This window comes from Scardinius erythrophthalmus (genome assembly GCF_964197995.2).
Source record: "Scardinius erythrophthalmus genome assembly, chromosome: 21".
NCBI lineage: Eukaryota > Metazoa > Chordata > Actinopteri > Cypriniformes > Leuciscidae > Scardinius > Scardinius erythrophthalmus.
Window position 1 is genome coordinate 167011 of NC_138241.1, and position 21392 is coordinate 188402.

Below are 21392 nucleotides of genomic sequence, written 5' to 3' on the forward strand. Positions count from 1 at the left end.
AATAGAAATCCATGAGTAGAAGTCCAACTTATAAGGGGTCCAAATCATAAATCAACCACCAGTCCGGGAAACAAACAAAGGCGTAGCCGTAGAATTAGAGCACAACAAAGTCCAGATGAAGTGTCCAAATAGAATGAAGTCAAAAAAGAACCCTCTAAATAAACAGGCAAACACAAATCAAAATATGCAATTGACAAATACAATAAACATAGAATTACAAAATATACACAACTTACATTGAGCTGTAGAACCAATAAGGTTCCTCATAATAGGGTTTCTTGCGTCGATCTCAGTTGAGCCAAACACTCAAAGACATGACAATACCTCCTAAACATTCTTACTTGTCTCTTTTAAAAGGATAGCCCTTCCTATAGAAACCTCCCTAGACCCCCTTGAGGTGGGGAGTAGCATTACAATACAAAAAAATGGAACAGCCTTTCAGAACTGTTACACACCCCGCCCTTTAGAGAAAGGTTTGACATAACCGTAAAACTTTTTCAAATTCTCTACATGATAAGTTTCAATCTGCACGGGGTTAGCTGACACTTCGACTTTATAATTGACTTTGTTCAATTGCCTGATTACCTTTGCGGGTCCTCGCCACTTCGGGGCCAACTTTGCCATAAATGCATCCCCTGCCCGAGACACTGGATGAGTACGAACCCAGACAAGATCTCCCTCTTCAAAAGTTTCTTCTCGTCTCTTCTGGTTGTAGTACTTCCTCTGTCTGTCCTGAGCTCTTGCAACATTTTCTTTAACTCTGTTCAATAGGGATTGTTGGCGCTCAATGACATTGTAGGCAGAATGATCAGGATCTGGATGATGATACTGGAATTGATCCATGGGTCCTTTCAATTTACGTCCTATGGCAATTTCCGCTGGAGTGTATGATGTACTCTCTTGCCACGCAGAATTGATTGCAAAACGAAATTCATGAACCCACTTATCCCAACGCCGATGGTTATCTTTGACATAAGAGGCGATCATGGTTTTGAGAGTGCGATTCACTCTCTCGGTTAAGTTGGTTTGTGGGTGATATGCTGTGGCAAGTTTTTGAACCACTCCCCACTGCTTGCATGTAGTGTTCAGTAGTTGGGATGTGAACTGGGGTCCCCGATCCGACACAAGGTAAGTCGGAGTTCCCCAGCGAGTAAAAATCTCCCTGACAAGAATGTCCGCTATGACATGCGTCTTCGCTGTGCGTAACGGGAACACCTCCACCCACTTACTGCAATAATCCACGACAACCAACAAGTACTCATTCAGTTTTGAGCTTTTAGGAAAAGGTCCCATGAGGTCCAAGCCTAACATATATCCAGGTTCCTTGATGGGTGTAGACTGCAGCTGTCCAGAAAGCTTGTGAATGCGGGGTTTATACTTCTGGCAAACCTGACACTGCTTGCAATAATTCCACACATCCTGTCGAATTTCTGGCCAGTATACCACATTAAGCAACCGACGTAATGTCTTCATACGTCCCAAATGTCCGCTCAGTGGGTTATCATGGGCAAATTCCAGGAATTTCTGACGGAGATTTGTGGGAATGACTACTTGCAATCTGCTACCTTTCATTGAGTCAGGAATGCATCGGAACAAAAATTGATTTTGTACAACGTAGTGGATGTGATTTGGGTCTTGTGGGGGATATTTTGCTTTTTCCCATAGATCCTGCAGTGCTTGGTCATCCTTCTGTGATTTTTCTAACTCATCCCAGTCCACAGAAAAATCCTTACCCACATCCTGAGCACGACATATTGCAATTGGGCTCGGGAGATCCTCTTCAGACAAGGCACGGGATAATGAGTCGGGAACAACATTGCATTTGCCTTTCCTGTATTGCACCGTGAAGTCAAGTCCCTGAAGTCGTATGGCCCATCTCATGAGTTTCGAAGTAGGTCGAGGGTGGTTAAATACCCAGAAAAGAGCTGCATGATCTGTGATAATTTGGAATTGTCTCCCTTCCAGATACTTCTGCCACCTTTCCACCGCCCACACCACAGCAAGGCATTCCTTCTCTGATACGGAGTACGATCTCTCTGCTCCCTGAAGTAGTCGCGATGCATATGCAATGACCCGCTCACCCAGATCCGATTCTTGGGTCAAAACAGCCCCCAAACCGATGTTGCTGCATCAGTCTGTACTTTAAATGGTCTGCTAGGGTCTGGCGGTACAAGAACTGGGGCCTTTTGCAAAGCCTCCTTCAGCTTCTCAAAAGCAACTTGGCACTCATCATTCCAATTCCACAATGCATTCTTCCGCTTGAGAGCATGAAGAGGAGCAGCAAGTTCTGAAAAACGAGAAATGAACCGATGATACCATCCAGCAAGGCCGAGAAAGCGCTGAACGTCCTTCAAGTTTTTTGGTGTGGGAAAGTTCTTCACGGCTTCCACCTTAGTCACTTCTGTTTTGATTCCTTCTTCAGAAACCACATGTCCTAAAAAAGACAGTGATTTTTTACAGAGATTACACTTCTTAAGGTTCAGTGTCAAGCCACCTGCTTCCATTTCACGGAACACCGCCTTAAGATCTTGGATATGTTGTTGGATGTCTTTGGAATACACCACAATGTCATCAATATACACGAAGCAACATTTACCAAGCAAATCCTTCAATATTCGGTTCATCAATCTTTGGAAGGTAGCTCCTGCATTCTTCAGCCCAAAGGGAAGACGAATGAACTCATATTGATTATTCCTGGTAACGAAAGCAGTCTTCTGGATGCTGCAGTCATCCATCATAACTTGCCAATATCCACTCCTAAGATCTAAGGTGCTGAATATTGAGGCTCCGTACATTGACTCCAAGATGTCTTGAATTTGAGGCATGGGGAATCCGTCTAATGGTGTTTTGGCATTCAACGATCGATAATCTACGCAGAACCGAACACTTCCATCCTTTTTTGGTACTAGGACTACAGGAGCTGCCCATGGTGAAGTAGACGGTCGTATTATGCCTTTGTTCAACATCGATTCAATCTCCTCATCAATGAAATTTTGTTTTATTAATTAGAGCACAACAAAGTCCAGATGAAGTGTCCAAATAGAATGAAGTCAAAAAAGAACCCTCTAAATAAACAGGCAAACACAAATCAAAATATGCAATTGACAAATACAATAAACATAGAATTACAAAATATACACAACTTACATTGAGCTGTAGAACCAATAAGGTTCCTCATAATAGGGTTTCTTGCGTCGATCTCAGTTGAGCCAAACACTCAAAGACATGACAATACCTCCTAAACATTCTTACTTATCTCTTTTAAAAGGATAGCCCTTCCTATAGAAACCTCCCTAGACCCCCTTGAGGTGGGGAGTAGCATTACAATACAAAAAAATGGAACAGCCTTTCAGAACTGTTACAAGGTAGTATCGCGCTACAGCGCACATTCTATCAGCTGCAGTTCTGGCGCCTCAGTCCCAATACTGTAAAACTCGACGTACATTCACATCACATGTAGAGTTACACTCACAGGACACTGCACTTATTCGTAATCACAAAAGTCCATTATTTGCTTGTGCTTTAAAGCTTTGCCGGGTAAACATTTCATTGGCGTTACGTTCTGACATGATGCACTTTTTCTGAGCGCGTACTGAAGTGCGTGTGCACTGTCAAACAGCGCCAAACTGGATTTCTGTTGGGTCAGACCCATCTGATAGCGATGGGGGGCCGAGACCGAGAGAGCTACAGGGCTACATACGAGAGGAAAAAATATGCACCAAACAAACTTTGAAATTTTGCTGTTTTCATGAATACAAAAGTTGGATGACCCTCCCCTCAACAAAGAATAAAAAGACATGACCCTCCCCTATTTTCCTCCGGTGGTCCATTCCATAAATACCGAACGGTCCCTAATGATCGTTGTGACGGAAGTGAATCAATCAAACTAACTTTAGCTGGACAATAACTTTATTCTAGATCTGCTGTAAAGCCTAAATAATCTGTTACTTTAACTTTCTATTATCACTGTAAAGCTGCTTTGAAACAATCTATATTGTTAAAAGCGTTATATAAATGAAGGGGACTTGACTTTTTCTTTAGTATTTTGCTAGTCAGCTCCCGACGCGATGTGTCGTAGGTGTAAGTGTCGTAATAAATAATAAACCAGCAAATGATCTATCCTGAAAAGATGCTGATTGACAGAGCAAGTTTATTTGTAGAATACATTCAACACTCAGCACATAGAATACAATCACTCCAAAAGAGAAGATGATGACTCATGAACACACACACACACACACACACACACACACACTCACAAACACACACCACGAGCTGCACTGTTTAGCCTTTGGCTTTGCGGACCCTGAAGGATATGTTTGTTTCAGCACCATCAAAACTCAATGACTTAATCAAACATCAGTCATCTGCTGAAAAGTTGCATTTTTATACCCAATCATACATTGAGAGGGTTGGATCCATTTTGAAACGGTGAGATGAATTGGTTTCAATACAGGTAAGTGTCAAATCATCCAATGGACAAACAGCCTAGTATTTACTTTGCTGCCTGTCTTGATAAGTGGCCTGGCGTATAAGGTTTACAGACCCTTTAACATCTGTTGGAAAGATTCATCGGATTCAAACAGTGAAAGAGTGATTCAGAGAGCATGAGGAAGTCATGAGCAGAGTCGTGACCTTTAACCCCACTGAAAGTCTTTGGAATGTGCTGGAGACTTTACAGAGCAGTTGTCAATGCAAGATCTCAGACAAACATTTACGCAACTCTTGATAAATATTGTGATGTTGCGTAATGGTGTCGAAACATTGCCATGACGAATGCACACTAATCAGAGTGCGACATGTTTTTTTGGCCAGCTTAGAATGAAGTTGCTCTAAACCGGTCTAACTTCATCTAGCTGAAAAACACAGAACACAGAATATGCCACTCATACGTCGATTCTCACCTGAGGACCACGTGTAGTGAAGTCAGGGTTAGTGAAGTTAAGGCTAGTGAAGTGCTTTCCCTGCAGCTCTCCCAGTTTTAATGCATGTTTCTTACAGCTGAAGTTTCCCAGCTCCAGGTTCATGAGGCATTTGTTGAGCTGAGATTATCTCTCAGCGCTGATCCAGAGGAGACACAGAAGAGCAGAATACAGGAGTGTGTCCTGAGCGTTAAACGGATCTGGCCCTCGTCTGTAGGTGAACGTGACCCTGAACTCTGTGTGTGATCCACGTTCACCAGCTTCAGACTCATCTCACATACACACACACACACACCTGAGGAACTTGGACAGGAGGTTGATGGCCTCCATGGTGTCCTTGTTCTCCTTATAGAGCACGAATGCTTTCCAGGGGCTTCAGTGGGAGACAGAAAAGAAGAGATGAAAGACACTAAATGAAAAAGGACAAAATAATTAAGCACAGACTGAAACATATAACTGAGTTTAATTGCTTTATTTTATTCTCATAAAGAAAACATACATGGTCAATACCAGCAAAGCAACAGCTATGCAAAGTTAGAGTATTGATGAAAACTATCTATGAAGCTTCACACTGTACAAGCTTCGACGCTTACGCCATATTATAATTAGAACACTTACAATAACTGTAAAAAGTAAATCTCTGAGTCATTAGTGTAATTCAATATAATCAATATAATTTTTTTTTATATAATTCTGCCCAGTTCAATATAAATCAACCACATTTCCTGATGTGGACTTTAACATCTTTATAACACACAGTGCTCGGGACCATCACTGTCGTCAGCTGGGAAAAGAAAAGAAGCAGACAGCAGAAAACAAACAAAAACAAAAGCCCACATTTCAAAAATAACAAAAACATAACAAAACACAGGGAATCATATTTAATGAAAACTACACCTCGACATTTATCTTGTCAGATCAATTCAATAAGCACCAACATTAATTTCTGTATCACAGAATACAGTATCAAATGTTACAAACTCATACAAAGAAAATCTGAAGATCATGTAAATTGTAATTATTATGAAAGATAAGGAAAATACTTGTGAAAGAGTAAATTCTCTCCATCACCACTCCGCCTCTCCTACAGCCTTGGAGAACACATAGTCTTTCCCTCCGTAACACATCACACCATCTTTCAGGTAAAACTTCCAGCGGTTTTTGCTACGGTGAATCTATAAAACAAACAAACAGAAAAGTAAACAATTTAAATCATTCAAAATATTATTTCTTTGAAAATGGTTTCGTTTGGGAGATTTGTGCCAACTAAAATAACTAAAATACAAATGAATGTAGATTTAGCCCGTTTACATGAGCAGTTAAACTTCATCTGTCTGTCCAACACAACGAGTGTCACTCAGTATTCTCTGCAAAACTCAAAAAATGCCATTATTCTGCACAGGTTTAACCATGTTCTCATTCAGAAAACACAAAGACATAAATAAATAACTACTGCTAACACAACCAACACTGGTTCTCTACATACATACACACTAAGTAGTCAAACTGATGAAGCAACAATCAGAATCTCAGGATGATCACAAAAAGTGACACACGCCACAGAATGAACCCTTAACAGTGGTGAAAGAGCTAAAGAGCTGGGACACACAGAACATCTGTTCCTTCTGAAATGCGAGCAGCACTAGATGATGATTTATATTTATTGGATTAAAACAAAATCGTATATGCAAGTAAAACATGAACTGTTACCTGATTTATGTAACATGTGGTTCCCTACATTGTAGCAGGATGTTTGCAGGTCATGAATCATGAATGCAAACATCCGAAGCGTGCGCCCCAAACACCGTATTCCGTTACCTCAGTCTCGCCGCCTCAGTCTCGCCGCCTCAGTCTCGCCCCCTCAGTCTCGCCCCCTCAGCTCCCCCCTCAGCTCCCCTCAGTCTCGCCCCCTCAGTCTCGCCCCCTCAGTCTCGCCCCCTCAGTCTCGCCCCCTCAGCTCCCCTCAGTCTCGCCCCCTCAGTCTCGCCCCCTCAGCTCCCCTCAGTCTCGCCCCCTCAGTCTCGCCCCCTCAGTCTCGCCCCCTCAGCTCCCCTCAGTCTCGCCCCCTCAGTCTCGCCCCCTCAGCTCCCCTCAGTCTCGCCCCCTCAGTCTCGCCCCCTCAGCTCCCCTCAGTCTCGCCCCCTCAGTCTCGCCCCCTCAGTCTCGTCCCCTCAGTCTCGACCCCTCAGCTCCCCTCAGTCTCGCCCCCTCAGTCTCGCCCCCTCAGCTCCCCTCAGTCTCGCCCCCTCAGTCTCGACCCCTCAGTCTCGCCCCCTCAGTCTCGCCCCCTCAGTCTCGCCCCCCTCAGTCTCGCCCCCTCAGTCTCGCCCCCCTCAGTCTCGACCCCTCAGTCTCGCCCCCTCAGTCTTGCCCCCTCAGTCTCGTCCCCTCAGTCTCGACCCCTCAGTCTCGCCCCCTCAGTCTCGCCCCCTCAGTCTCGCCCCCTCAGTCTCGCCCCCTCAGCTCCCCTCAGTCTCGCCCCCCTCAGTCTCGCCCCCTCAGTCTCGCCCCCTCAGTCTCGCCCCCTCAGTCTCGACCCCTCAGTCTCGCCCCCTCAGCTCCCCTCAGTCTCGCCCCCTCAGTCTCGCCCCCTCAGTCTCGCCCCCTCAGCTCCCCTCAGTCTCGCCCCCTCAGTCTCGCCCCCTCAGCTCCCCTCAGTCTCGCCCCCTCAGTCTCGACCCCTCAGTCTCGCCCCCTCAGTCTCGCCCCCTCAGTCTCGCCCCCCTCAGTCTCGCCCCCTCAGTCTCGCCCCCCTCAGTCTCGACCCCTCAGTCTCGCCCCCTCAGTCTTGCCCCCTCAGTCTCGTCCCCTCAGTCTCGACCCCTCAGTCTCGCCCCCTCAGTCTCGCCCCCTCAGTCTCGCCCCCTCAGCTCCCCTCAGTCTCGCCCCCCTCAGTCTCGCCCCCTCAGTCTCGCCCCCTCAGTCTCGCCCCCTCAGTCTCGACCCCTCAGTCTCGCCCCCTCAGCTCCCCTCAGTCTCGCCCCCTCAGTCTCGCCCCCTCAGTCTCGCCCCCTCAGCTCCCCTCAGTCTCGCCCCCTCAGTCTCGCCCCCTCAGTCTCGCCCCCTCAGCTCCCCTCAGTCTCGCCCCCTCAGTCTCGCCCCCTCAGTCTCGCCCCCTCAGTCTCGTCCCCTCAGTCTCGTCCCCTCAGTCTCGACCCCTCAGCTCCCCTCAGTCTCGCCCCCTCAGTCTCGACCCCTCAGCTCCCCTCAGTCTCGCCCCCTCAGTCTCGACCCCTCAGCTCCCCTCAGTCTCGCCCCCTCAGTCTCGCCCCCTCAGCTCCCCTCAGTCTCGCCCCCTCAGTCTCGACCCCTCAGTCTCGCCCCCTCAGTCTCGCCCCCTCAGTCTCGCCCCCTCAGTCTCGCCCCCTCAGTCTCGCCCCCCTCAGTCTCGCCCCCTCAGTCTCGACCCCTCAGTCTCGCCCCCTCAGTCTCGCCCCCTCAGTCTCGTCCCCTCAGCTCCCCTCAGTCCCCCTCAGTCTCGACCCCTCAGTCTCGCCCCCTCAGTCTCGCCCCCTCAGCTCCCCTCAGTCTCGCCCCCCTCAGTCTCGCCCCCTCAGTCTCGCCCCCTCAGTCTCGCCCCCTCAGTCTCGACCCCTCAGTCTCGACCCCTCAGTCTCGACCCCTCAGCTCCCCTCAGTCTCGATCCTTCAGTCTCGCCCCCTCAGTCTCGAGTCCCCATTTTGAAGTGCTTTCCACTTTGTGAAGTGGACAAGGGAAGTATATATGGACAGGCCCTCGCTCCCTCGATATTGACAGAGGGAGCGAGTCTACTTCATATGTACACTTCAGGCACCTACATGTCCCACAATGCAGTACGATTGTGATGTCACCACAGATCTTGTCTAATCACCACCACAACAAACAACTATGATATATTAATTATATTTTTTTTAATTTAAAATAACCCAAACACACCTATATACATTTGGATGCTGCATTAAATTCTTAAAGGGAATTTTTTTTAAATAATAAAATCAACTCCACAGCTGATTCCAAGTGATCAAGGGTTAGGACGTTCCAATTCAGCCCATTGCAGTTTCCACCAGTAGTGGGCACTCGTGCAACGTAAGCAATGACGTACATCCGAGTGAACGAGACGGAGGGAAGTTAGCAAGTGAAGGGCATGACAATTTTGGACTGGAATGCAGCTCGTCTCGTTCCCAAGTCTCGTTCCCTGAGTCTCATTCCCTCAGTCTCATTCACTCGTATGAACGTCATTGCTTACGTTGCACGAGTGTCCACTACTGGCTGAACTGGAACGTCCGAAGCCCTTGATCACTTCTATGGAGTTAATATACATTTTACTTTTTTCCCGGCAGCATTCTATATTTAGGTGTGTTTGGGTTGTTTTTAATGTAAAAAAATAATAATTCATATCATAGAGTTGTTTGTGGTGGTAGTCAATTAAACAGTGATGCCACAACCGCGTTGCATTGTGGTATATGGAGCTGCCTGAAGTGTACATATGAAGCAGACTCGCTCCGGGTCGAGGGTCTGTCCTTGGCCCTGTCCCAAATGGAACCCTAAGCACTCGCGGTCTTCCTCTGTGTCCGCACTTTCGTGACGTAATCCCGCTTTGACTGTCGGGAAGAAGTCTGCTGTGGAGCCCGCATCAGTGTGGGCTCGGCAAAAGTGCGCATCAAGGGCGCAAATCGACCACTTGGGGGCGCTCGCGAGCACCCTTCTGAGATCTAAAAATGAAAAATGGGACACACTGCAGTCTCACGGACTTAACGGACACGCGCACGCGGCAGCCATTGGAAGTCCACAAGACCAAAAGTGCACATGAAGTGTGCCATTTGGGACAGGGCCCATATAAACTTCACTTGTCCACTTCACGAAGGGGAAGTGCTTAGGGAAGATCGCGAGTGACTGAAAGTGGAGTGGAACACTCAGTGTTTGCCGTCTCAGAGAATTCACTTCAGTATTCGTGCGCCGTCTTTCACGTCTTGCGCTTGTACAGAAGAATTCACACAAAATTATGAAAAAACACCTTTCTTCGCAAATATCTAGTAAACACTGTCTACGATACTTGAGAAATAACTGACTATATTGGACCTGTGCATTCAGTCTTAAAGTGACAGCAGACTAATAAACCTGCTGTTCTGTTTTAATGCTAATCAAAAAAAGGACAAATCTCTCAACAGCTCTTGACTAAATACCTTTTGTAACTTTATAATAATTTGTTAAATGTATATAACGCTTTTTCTGGGTACTCAAGCGCTTTACGTGAAAGGGGGAATCTCCTCAACCACCACCAATGTGCAGCACCACCTGGATGATGCGACGGTAGCCATATTGCGCCAGAACGCCCACCACACACACACACACACACACACACACACACACACACACACACACACACACACACACACACACACACACACACACACACACACACACACACACACACACACACACACACACACACACCAGCTTACTGGAGGAGAGGAGACAGCGTAGAAGCCAATCAGTATATGGGGATGATTAGGAGGCGATGATGGACAGAGGCCAAGCGGCAAATTTGGCCAGGATGCCGGGGTTACACCCCTACTCTTTTTCGAAGGACATCCTGGGATTTTTAATGACCACAGAGAGTCAGGGCCTCGGTTTAACGTCTCAACCGAAGGACGGTGCTTGTTACAGTATAGTGTCCCCGACGCTATACTGGGGCGTTAGGACCCACACAGACCACAGGGTGAGCACCCCCTACTGGCCTCACTAACACCTCTTCCAGCAGCAACCTGGTTTCCCAGAAGTCTCCCATCCAAGTACTGACCAGACTCATCCCTGCTGAGCTTCAGTGGGAGACCAGTCTTGGGCTACAGGGTGATATGGCTGCTGGATCCAGTGTATGATTTGCAAAGGCTGATTTTCAGCTCCTTTCACCTCATTCAATAAAATCACCCCTAAATAGTTTCTCTGTAGTTTTTACCTTGTCATACTGGCAAACGATGACATTCTCTGTGTCAAAGATCTCTGGGATATCTTGATCACTCACGTCATCTCCAGAGTTCAGCGGATCCTGAGAGAACGCATGAGAAGAAAACAGAAGTGTTCATTTCTCATTTAAACTGGATCAGACTTCCATGAGCACAAGATTGACAGAATCAGTGTGTGTGAAAATCTTCCTGCTCGCTCTCTTATACTGAGACCTGATTTTATTCATCATTAATAGGCTTTCAATTCTAGGGCTGTAAGATTAATGGCAATAAAACCGCACGCGATTTGGCAGAGGCTGCGATTATTTTATGCGCAGCTTGTCAGTGGAGTGCGCCTGATTGGTAGTAAATACTGCTTCATCTGAACGCCAGAGGGCGCTCTCTCACACACACACACACACACACACACCACATATCCATCTGGACGCCAGAGGGCGCTCTCATGCAAACACGCTAAATATGCCTCGCCGCAGAAGTACAAAAATGCACATCATTCCAGGAAATCCCTATCGCTGTAGCTGAATAAACAGAAGATTGAAACGCTTTGATTAAACATTACTTATAAATACACGACTGCCTTATTTTGTGTAAGAAGCTCATTATCTCACAGAAGGATGAGCTCCACTGTCGTTATGAAGTGAGTTTGGAGTAAATGCATGTTATTAAATGTTGTCTGTTGTTGGATGAGGTTCATAAATGCTTCTCGGGTTTTGGAAAGATGTTTGACGTGTGTTTTTCAAATGCATGTTATAAGTGACTCAAACTCACAGTGCTTTCAGAGTGAGCAGCGTTTACTGAGCCGTACATCACTGACAAGCTGCGCATAAAAAAAAAAAAAAATCGCAGTCTTTGCGATTTTAAACATCACGATAAGCCATCTCGATTTAAGTGCGATTACATGTAAAGTGCGATTAATCGTTCAGCCCTATTCAATTCAAAAGCAATTTATGGATTTCCATAATTATTATTATTTCCATAATTATTTTGAATTCTCAAAAATCTTCAAGTTTTCCTGAAAAGTTCAGAGTTTCTTTATTTTTATACCCAGTGATTCCCCAGAGGTTTGTAGTTTTGCGTGGTCCATCCATGGTCAAGCTTTCTCACTCGTAACAACTAACCTGTGCTCTTCACACACTATACACAAGCTACTTTTCTAAGTACAGATATGACACGCACTGGCTAGTGGCTTACAGTATAACCATCCCTACGGGTCTAAAACTTATAACAGGCTTACCTTAGTGAACCAGAGCAAGACAAAAACACACTTTAGAAGACAGATTTATGATACCCACACTTACGGTTTAAATTTGGTTCATTTTGAAAAAAAGTTACATAGTGAACCTTTAGGCTACTTAGTCATCAGCATGTTTCCTCGTACAAGCGTAGTATCGGCACTCGCCCTCTGAAAACTCTATAAACCAGTTACTGAACCAAAGAATGAGCCGTTCTAACTGTCAGTGTATCGTGTCTGTAAGAGTTCAACTCTCACCGATATCATGATATTAGACCATGAACAAATAAAATGTCTCCACAATCTGCTTTTGAAGAGAGATTGTTAGTATGGTGCTCCACTGCACATTATATCAGTCGCAGCTCTAGCGCCACCGTCACAACACACTCTCCAACGCCACGCACATTCACATCACGGGCCCTATCTTGCACCCAGCGCAATTGACTTTGTACAGCGACGCATGTATCATTCCTATTTTGCACCTGCGCAAAGCCCGCTTTTCCCTCCACAGAAGCACGTCGCTAAACTTGGGAATGAACTTGCGCTCCCTGGGCGGTTCAGCGCAAAAAAGGAGGCGTGTTCCGGCGCAAACGTTCCTTCATGCTATTTTGCAGGTTTAGAAAACAATTGCGCCACTAACCAGGAAAAAATAGTTTAAAGTCAGTGGCGCGTTGCGCATGTTATTCATATGCTATTTTAAGGGCGCATGCTTGGCCATAAACAATGTAGCGTGTGCACAACGCGCATACACTTTGATTCTCTCATCTACACAGAAGCAGCAGTTTTCATTTCTGCAAATCATACATTATTACGATAGATAGATAGACAGACAGACAGACAGACAGACAGACAGACAGACAGACAGACAGACAGACAGACAGACAGACAGACAGACAGACAGATAGAGGGCTTAAATTTGAGCCGGAACATGTTCCGGCACCTCCGACATTGGATCCGGAACCTTTTTTATTGGATCCGGCACCTCCCGTGTCAATAAAATGAATTGCCTAAATGAAATAAAATAAAATTACTGTTTTAGTGTTCAATGTTTGTGACACATGACTTGCGCGCTTGTTGTACGAGTTGAGATTGATGTTAGCCTCGATCGTTTCACTCAGGGGAAAAATGTCAAAAAGACGCTAGACAGTCAGATCCCAAACAAGCAAAAATCATTTCTGCTGATCAAAAAGGAGACCACGGTGGACACAGTAGCCTAGTATCGACATTATATCTCGTTATTTCGACATAATAAGGGGACATTCTAATCTGCCACATTAAGCGTTCTTATAATGGTTTTCTATATATGGGAGGAAAATGCTTAACGTGTAAATGCGTTCATATTATGGGCTCATCTGATTTTTTGTACATAGCATATTTGTCAGGATTTTAGTATCATAATGATTAATAACGCACAATTATCCGTGAACTTGATTTGAACAAATGCCTTTCACTTGTGTGTGCAAAATTCAGAATTAAATTAATGTGCAGAAATGTGTACAAATAGAGAGTATGTAGGCCTACTATGCCGTTGTAGCCGTTAAAAAAGCGCATTTAATTTCATATTTGTTCAAATATTATGTTTTTTTTTTTTTTTTCATTTATGTTGATTTATGAAAAGTGAACAGCACGACCGAGTAAGATAGGATGCGCAATATGAGACATGGAGCGGGTCAGACATGATTTTGTCCGTTGAAGTTGAAGTTGTATAGAAAGCCTTTCTTTAAAGTGAATTTCGTTTTGTATAAATTGTATCTTAATTTTAATCAAATTTTCATCAACCATTTGCCTGTTGGCCTATTTATTGAATACGAAACAAATATAACGGAGGCGCCCGCGCGCTCACTTGCATTGCACGTGAACTGCAGCACGAAACTCAGTGTATGCCTCACACAGACATGACAAATACACAAAGCTTGAAATGTCTTTAAACGAAATAATTCAAAACGAAAAAGGAAAAAGGCTATACTCTCTGATTATGTAATCCATTAGGCCTATTTATGTGCATTTCTCTCTATAAGTGCGTTCACACGGAGATGGCGATCGTCAACTTCATCTTTGCAGCTGAGTCGACACTTTTAGAGAAAACACTTTATTGTTTTTATTAATAAAAATCAATACACGCGTCACCGGATTTACAGATGCACGCACACATATTATTTCGAAATAACGAGATATTTTGTTGAAATAACAGTCATTATTATTAATTTATTTGTTCTATCTGTAATAAAATAAATAAATAAATAAACATTATTATTAATAATAGCCTACATCTTTTAGAATATTTGATTGAATGCTGAATGTTATTTAAGTAGCCTACTTGTTCAATTTAATAAAATTAAAACTTTAATTGTGATCATTAACATAACTGAATATTAAATATTTAGTGGCCAAGTTTTGCGCAGCTCCCCGTCAATGATCTATCTATAGCACCCACTCAGCTGGCGCTGTCCCTGCAGAGAAGCTACGTAGGCAGTGTAATTATTATTATTATTGTTTTGTTGTTCCGTTACCTCCAACCCCCGTTTTGAGTCGCCGGATCCACCCCCCCTCTGCGCTCCGGGACCTCCCACTTGATAGATAGATAGATAGATAGATAGATAGATAGATAGATAGATAGATAGATAGATAGATAGATAGATAGATAGATAGATAGATAGATAGATAGATAGATAGATAGATAGATAGATAGATAGATAGATAGATAGATAGATAGATAGATAGATAGATAGATAGACAATTTATTATTAAAGCATACATCTAGCTTACACATTTACCCCAATTATCATACGCCTTTTTAACCGAAGTTAATTTGGGTGGGTTTCTCCATCCCCAACCTCCCTGATGAGAGCGTTGCTCTCCTTGGCTGTGAACCGCTCCTGGCGCGCGCCTGGCAAATCCGCCGTTATAATAGGAATCCGCTTTAGAACAAACGCGCCTGCTCTTAAAGGGAATGTGAGATGACGCTCTGATTGGTTTATTTCACGTTATGCCCAAACCACACCTATGAATAATGAAGCTGCTTCAGACCAACCCATTTTAGATTTGCGCCGGGCGCAAGAGTCATTTATCCCGCCGGGAAAATAGCAACAGCGCCAAGACCGCCCACAAAGTTACTTGCACTTTGCGCTTTGACACTTGCGTTTCAGATCGTTAAAATAGGGCCCTACATGTTAAACAACGCAGCAGAATTCATGCCATTAGAAATGTTCAAAAGAATCAAATAAATCTAAATATTTGACTGAAATGATTAGTCCGTAAACTTGAACGACCCGCATACAGTTAATATTTCTGACGAAAGAAAAACAACAAGGTAACAGAAACTTTTTGTGTTCTGTGTACTGTAAGTGCTTTTATTACCTCTTCCTCTTCCAACTCCTCCTCCTCATTGCCATTGATCATTCCCAGAAACTCTTCCTCTCCAACAAGCCCCAGATCTTCAACATCATCATCATCTTCTTCCTCCGTGTCGGAGCTGCTGTCAGCGACTCCATCCAGTTGTGTGATGAAGTTGAGCTCCGTCTCAAGCTGATGAAACAGCATCAGTATCATATTCTGTGTTTGAAACGACAATCTTTGAGCAGAAACGTTTATATGGTTTCATTAAAACTGCAAGGCTACATGATGAAAAACATTTTCGTTTTTACTAAAATGAAAATGGTTACTGATCTCAAACACACGTGATTTTCATTCTTCCATCCTCAAATCTCATTAACATTAACATATTTAAACTGAAGAGCCATATTCAGTTACAACCCATTTTTTAATGGATTAGGCAAACGCTTTTACCCAAAGCAATTCACATTTAGTTCAAGGTCTACTTTTTCGTGCATCGGTTCATACATTAGGCTGGGGGACAAAAACAATTTGCCTAACTAGAATTGATATTTACATTTATGCATCTGGCAGACGCTTTTATCCAAAGCGACTTGCATTGCATTTCAAGGTACACATTTTAAATTCTTATCAGTTATAAGATATTATTCATATTCAATTGCTATATTTTAGTCTTTGCTTTTATAAAGGTATTTTAAAAATTGGTGCAAATAAAGCATTGCTATATTAATAGGGCTGTCCTCGACTAAAGATTTTTCTGGTCGACTAGTATTCATTTATTTAACCCATTAGTCAACTAAATCGCACATTTATATTCATTTAATTACTTTAATATAACCTGGGGGTGGAATATATGCTTATTCTGCGCTCAAGAGATCGCATAAATCTTGCCGCAAAGCACCGGTAAAAGTAATGATTATGAATGTATCAGAAAATTTAAACAAGGAGACATTTTAATTGTTTATTAATGAACTAGTGTTTTCTTAGTGTTTTCTGCAAAGATTAAGTTGACGAAGCTGACTTGCCAGTGGATGCGCCTATAGAGAGAAATCCACCTTTCATACGGATTACATAATCAGAGAGTATTTGTTTTCTATTTTAATTGGTTCATTTAAAAGTTGACATTTCAAGCTTTCAATAGATATATTTCTCATGTCTGTGAGGCAAGTTCACTTATAAGATTGATAATATCAGGGACACAATTATAACTATGCAACCGTCTACTACAGTATCGCATCAGGCAGTGCATTGTAGTCTCCCTGAGGAAAAATTTGATTCATTCGTTGCTATAGGAGAGGAAGAATTTACTAAACTCATTAAATCATCTAAATCTACAACATGTATGTTAGACCCTATACCGACTAAGCTACTGAAAGAAATACTTCCAGAGGTCATAGATCCTCTTCTTAATATCATTAATTCGTCTTTGTCTCTAGGATACGTACCAAAAAACTTTAAGCTGGCTTTGATTAAACCGCTTGTTAAAAAAACGCAACTTGATCCTTCAGAATTAGTCAATTACAGGCCGATCTCGAATCTACCTTTTCTGTCAAAGATATTAGAAAAGGCAGTATCCTCACAACTGTGTTCCTTTCTTGAAAGAAATGATATCTGCGAGGATTTCCAGTCCGGATTTAGACCGTACCATAGTACCGAAACAGCTCTCGTTAGAGTCACAAATGATTTGCTCTTATCATCCGATCGTGGTTGTGTCTCTCTATTAGTGTTACTCGATCTTAGTGCTGCATTTGACACCATCGACCACAACGTTCTTTTAAATAGATTAGAACATTATGTTGGCATTACGGGAAATGCACTAGCATGGTTTAAATCACACTTATCTGACCGTTATCAGTTTGTAGCAGTAAATGATGAGATGTCTCATCGATCACAAGTTCAGTATGGCGTACCACAAGGCTCAGTACTAGGACCGCTGCTGTTCACTCTGTACATGCTACCCTTAGGAGATATCATTAGGAAACATGGAATTAGCTTTCACTGTTATGCTGACGATACTCAGCTCTATATTTCTTCAAAACCTAACGAAACTTATCAATTCACAAAATTAACGGAATGCATAGCGGATATAAAAAATTGGATGACTTGTAATTTCCTACTTCTAAATTCTGAAAAAACAGAGTTTCTAATTATTGGACAAAAAACTTGCTCACGTAATAATCTAGAATACTGTCTAACACTTGATGGCTGCTCTGTTAAGTCTTCGTCGTCGGTTATGAACCTGGGTGTGCTCTTTGATACCAATCTTTCATTTGAAAGTCACATGTCTAGTATCTGTAAAACTGCATTTTTCCATCTTAAAAATATATCTAAATTACGTCATATGCTCTCATTGACAAATGCGGAACAATTAGTTCATGCGTTCATGACCTCAAGGCTAGATTATTGTAATGCTCTACTGGGTGGTTGCCCTGCACGCTTAATAAACAAACTACAGCTGGTCCAAAACGCAGCAGCTCGACTTCTTACCAGAACCAGGAAGTATGACCATATTAGCCCAGTTCTGTCAAAACTGCACTGGCTCCCTATTAAACATCGCATAAATTTTAAAATATTGCTGATTACTTACAAAGCACTGAATGGTTTAGCTCCGCAGTACTTGAGCGAGCTCTTAACGCATTATAGTCCGTCACGTCTATTGCGATCTCAAAATTCCGGCCAGTTGATTATACCTAGAATATCTAAATCGACTGCTGGCGGTAGATCCTTTTCCTATTTAGCACCAAAACTCTGGAACAGTCTTCCTACCATTGTCCGGGAAGCAGACACACTCTGTCAGTTCAAAGCCAGATTAAAGACACATCTCTTTGACCTAGCTTTCACATAATACATTATAGACTTCTATAATTTAATGTTATGCTGCATAGATTAGGTCAGCCGGAACCGGGAACACTTCCCAAAAATCCTGATGTACTCGTTACATCATGAGAAGAATGGCATCTACGCTAATTTTAGTGTCTGTGTTTATCCCAAGGTTTTTCCTGCAGCCTGCTGGATCCAGGCCGTATCCAGATCTGACGAAGGACCTTCACCTGGACCGATGACAACGCAGTGCTGAAGTGCCAACTAGTCTCTCCCTATGGAGGATCCCACTACCACTCTACAGATAAGGCGTTGTCGGGAAAATTCGTCTTGCGGTCCTACCCCAAAGCAACAAATAATATAAAATTCCTTATCAAAATTTATAAGGAAAGACAAGTATTTTGTTTAGGCTTGGCTTGTAGGGAATTCCAAACCTGCGTATATTCTAACGCACATAACTATAGAACCCATTCTAAATGCGCATGTGAACGCCATCAGCGTTTCTCACAGGTTCGCGTTTAAAGTCTGTGTAGAGAGAATGGTGTCGTCTTAGCGGCCCCTAATTTAATAACAAATGATCATTGCGACGGAACCAAATCAATTAAAACTAACTTTAGATGGAAATAACTTAACTCTGCTGTAAAGCCGAAACAATCTCTGTTACCTTAAATTATACGCTTATCTCTGTAAAGCTGCTTTGAGACAATCTACATTGTTAAAAGCGCTATATAAATGAAGATGACTTGACTTGACTTGGCAAGTAGCCTATAGAGTTTTGGTTAATTTTTGTGACGTGCTGCTGTTCAGGGAGACAGAGATGTCAAGAGAGCGCATCCTGTTTGTTTTCAGTTACAATAGCACAATGTTTTGTTGTTATTGTGAGTGAATACAAATAAAACTGTCAAGACGGGATGATGTATTACTCTTATCTTTATGACCAAAACTGACAGAGTATTTTAAGTTAAATGCCAGTTACTGCGCCGGCGCCTCCATGTCATGCAGAAAACGCGCTAATACTTCAGCTTCCACACTCTGCAGGAACACTTGGATATTCTCCTAATAATAGTGCACATTTATCTAGGTTAATGTCAGAGCGAGCAGACAAGTAAAGTTGCTACTACCATATTTGAGGTCAATGGATGATAGGCGAACGTTTGAATTTCCTGCCCAACATACTGTAATTACAACAAGGACCTGTCATTAAACATCTGTCTCTCACGGACTGCCTGACTTCACCACTTTCTGTGGAGTTTTTTTTTCTGCGACTAACTTTCTAATAAAATTGATCGACTAAGCCTCTTCTGGTCGACTAATGTTTCGTCGACTAAAAGGGGACAGCCCTATTTAGAAGGAAATACTTATCAAACTTTTAGTCATAATGGTGTTGACTTGTATTGTTCCCGGGTGCAAGAAGTCAGAGTAAAAGTTTAGTTGGAGTGAGTTTTGGTTTCTAGTCAAGGTTCCAGTGCTTTGTAGGCAGGAACTAAAGGCTGCAAAGAATTGTAAATATGGAGAGAACGCAGTGATGTAAAATCTGAAAAACCTCTCTGTTTGTTGTCATATCAAACTGGATGACCACAAACAGTGTTTTAGGCCAAACGCAAAGGAAAAACTAAAAGACACTGCCGTTCTGTTTGTTCTGCCCAAAGCAAAACACTGTTGTGTACAGATAAGAAAGCCGTTGCCATAGTGATCCGTTTTACCATAATGCTACACAAAGAAAAAAAAAATACAATACAATTTTCAGTGATAAACCCACTCTTACAATAACTGTTAATAACCCTCTGTCGATCCGACTGTCCGTGGGCGAGGATACAAAAATGCAGAACATTAAGAACTGAAGAACTTGTCACGTAACCTCGGTTCCCTGTGATAACTTGGAACGAATATTGCGTCTTTGCTAGGCGCTATGGGGAAAACTCCTTTTTCTCAGAATTCTGAAGTCTTTAATTTAACAGCACAGTGCCACTGCAAAGCCATAACAGAGGCGATCTGAAAGCTCATTGGCTGCTCAGTTGGATCTGCACAAACCTATGGTGAGGAGAGCCCGCCGAAAGGGGAGGGGCACCTGCCTATAAAAGCAGCTCATTTCCCATCCCAAGACGGTAGGGCTAGGGAATGGAAATAAATGCCTAAAAGGAAGGGCTCGGACTGAGGTCGGAGCCTCTGGAAGGGTAATAGCAGGTTGAGCTAGCCCAGAAGTCAACTCCAGCTAGACAGAGAGGATGTGTGCCTGCAGCGCAGGGACCTCCAAATTGTAAAATCTGGCGAAGGTGAACGGCAAGGACCAGCCGGCCGCTGCACAGATGTTACCAATAGATACACCACTGGACCACGCCCAACGGCCCACCTGTCTTCCCTGATTCGTTTGATGACCTGAGGGAGTAGCGCGACCGGGGGAGAGGCATAAAGGTGGAGGCTGGGCCATTCGTGGGTCAGCTAATCCGTGAAGAGGTTGACCTCTATCTTCCCTAAGATGCTCCAGATCATTTGAACCGTCTGGGGGATGGAGGGATCATTCCCCTGGGAACACGTTGTCTCGGGACAGCATGTCTGCTCCCTGGTTCAGTCTGCCCAGCACATGTATAGCCCCCAGAGAGCACAGGTTGCATTGTGCCCACAATAGGAGTCCTCTGAGTCCTCCCTAGTGGTTTATGTAGGACACCACTGCCATGTTGTCCGACTGGACTAGGACATGGTGTCCAATTAAGTTTGGTAGGTTTTGAGGGCCAGAAAAACCGGCATCATTTCAAGGCAGTTGATATGCAGCTGCTTTTCCATGCTCGATCAGGAGCCGAAAGTCAGTCTGCCCTCGCACACAGCTCCCCAAACCTGTGTTGGAAGTGTCGTGAAGACCACCTTCCTCCTCCAGACCAACCCCATCTTTACACCAATCTGATAACGATTGGGATCCTTCCAAGGGGTGAGGGCTCTGATGCAGCCGTGGTCCACCTTGGTGTGGAGGCGACCTGAACGCCATGCGTGAGCTGGGACCTGGGGTTTCAGCTAGTACTGCATGTTCAGTAGACCCAACAGAAGAACTGGCGATGCAGAGGCCATATGGCCTAGCATCTTCTGAAAAGTTCTGAGGGGGAAAAGGCCCCCGCTCTGAACGAAGCTTATGGGTTAACCACACCTTCATTT

At 43.8% G+C, this 21392-nt stretch overlaps 1 protein-coding gene across 3 annotated transcripts in view; it reads right to left on the reverse strand.

Annotated features, from left to right (window-relative positions):
• Positions 1-5367: 5367 nt before the first annotated feature.
• Positions 5368-21392, reverse strand: part of gtf2a1l (general transcription factor IIA, 1-like) — a 49241-nt gene continuing 33216 nt past the window's right edge. Inside the window, exons 7-10 of one of the 3 annotated variants that reach the window (XR_014029100.1) lie at positions 15453-15620; positions 14606-14664; positions 10858-10947; positions 5381-6097 (exon numbers count right to left, since the gene is read on the reverse strand). Coding sequence is in view for 2 of the 3 variants with exons in the window: in XM_081351532.1 (XP_081207658.1) it covers positions 5990-6097; positions 10858-10947; positions 15453-15620 (366 nt within the window). In the remaining variant the exon portion in view is untranslated. Of the gene's footprint in view, positions 6098-10857; positions 10948-14605; positions 14665-15452; positions 15621-21392 lie in introns of all 3 variants that reach the window. The other 2 variants (XM_081351532.1, XM_081351533.1) reach the window with 2 other exon arrangements.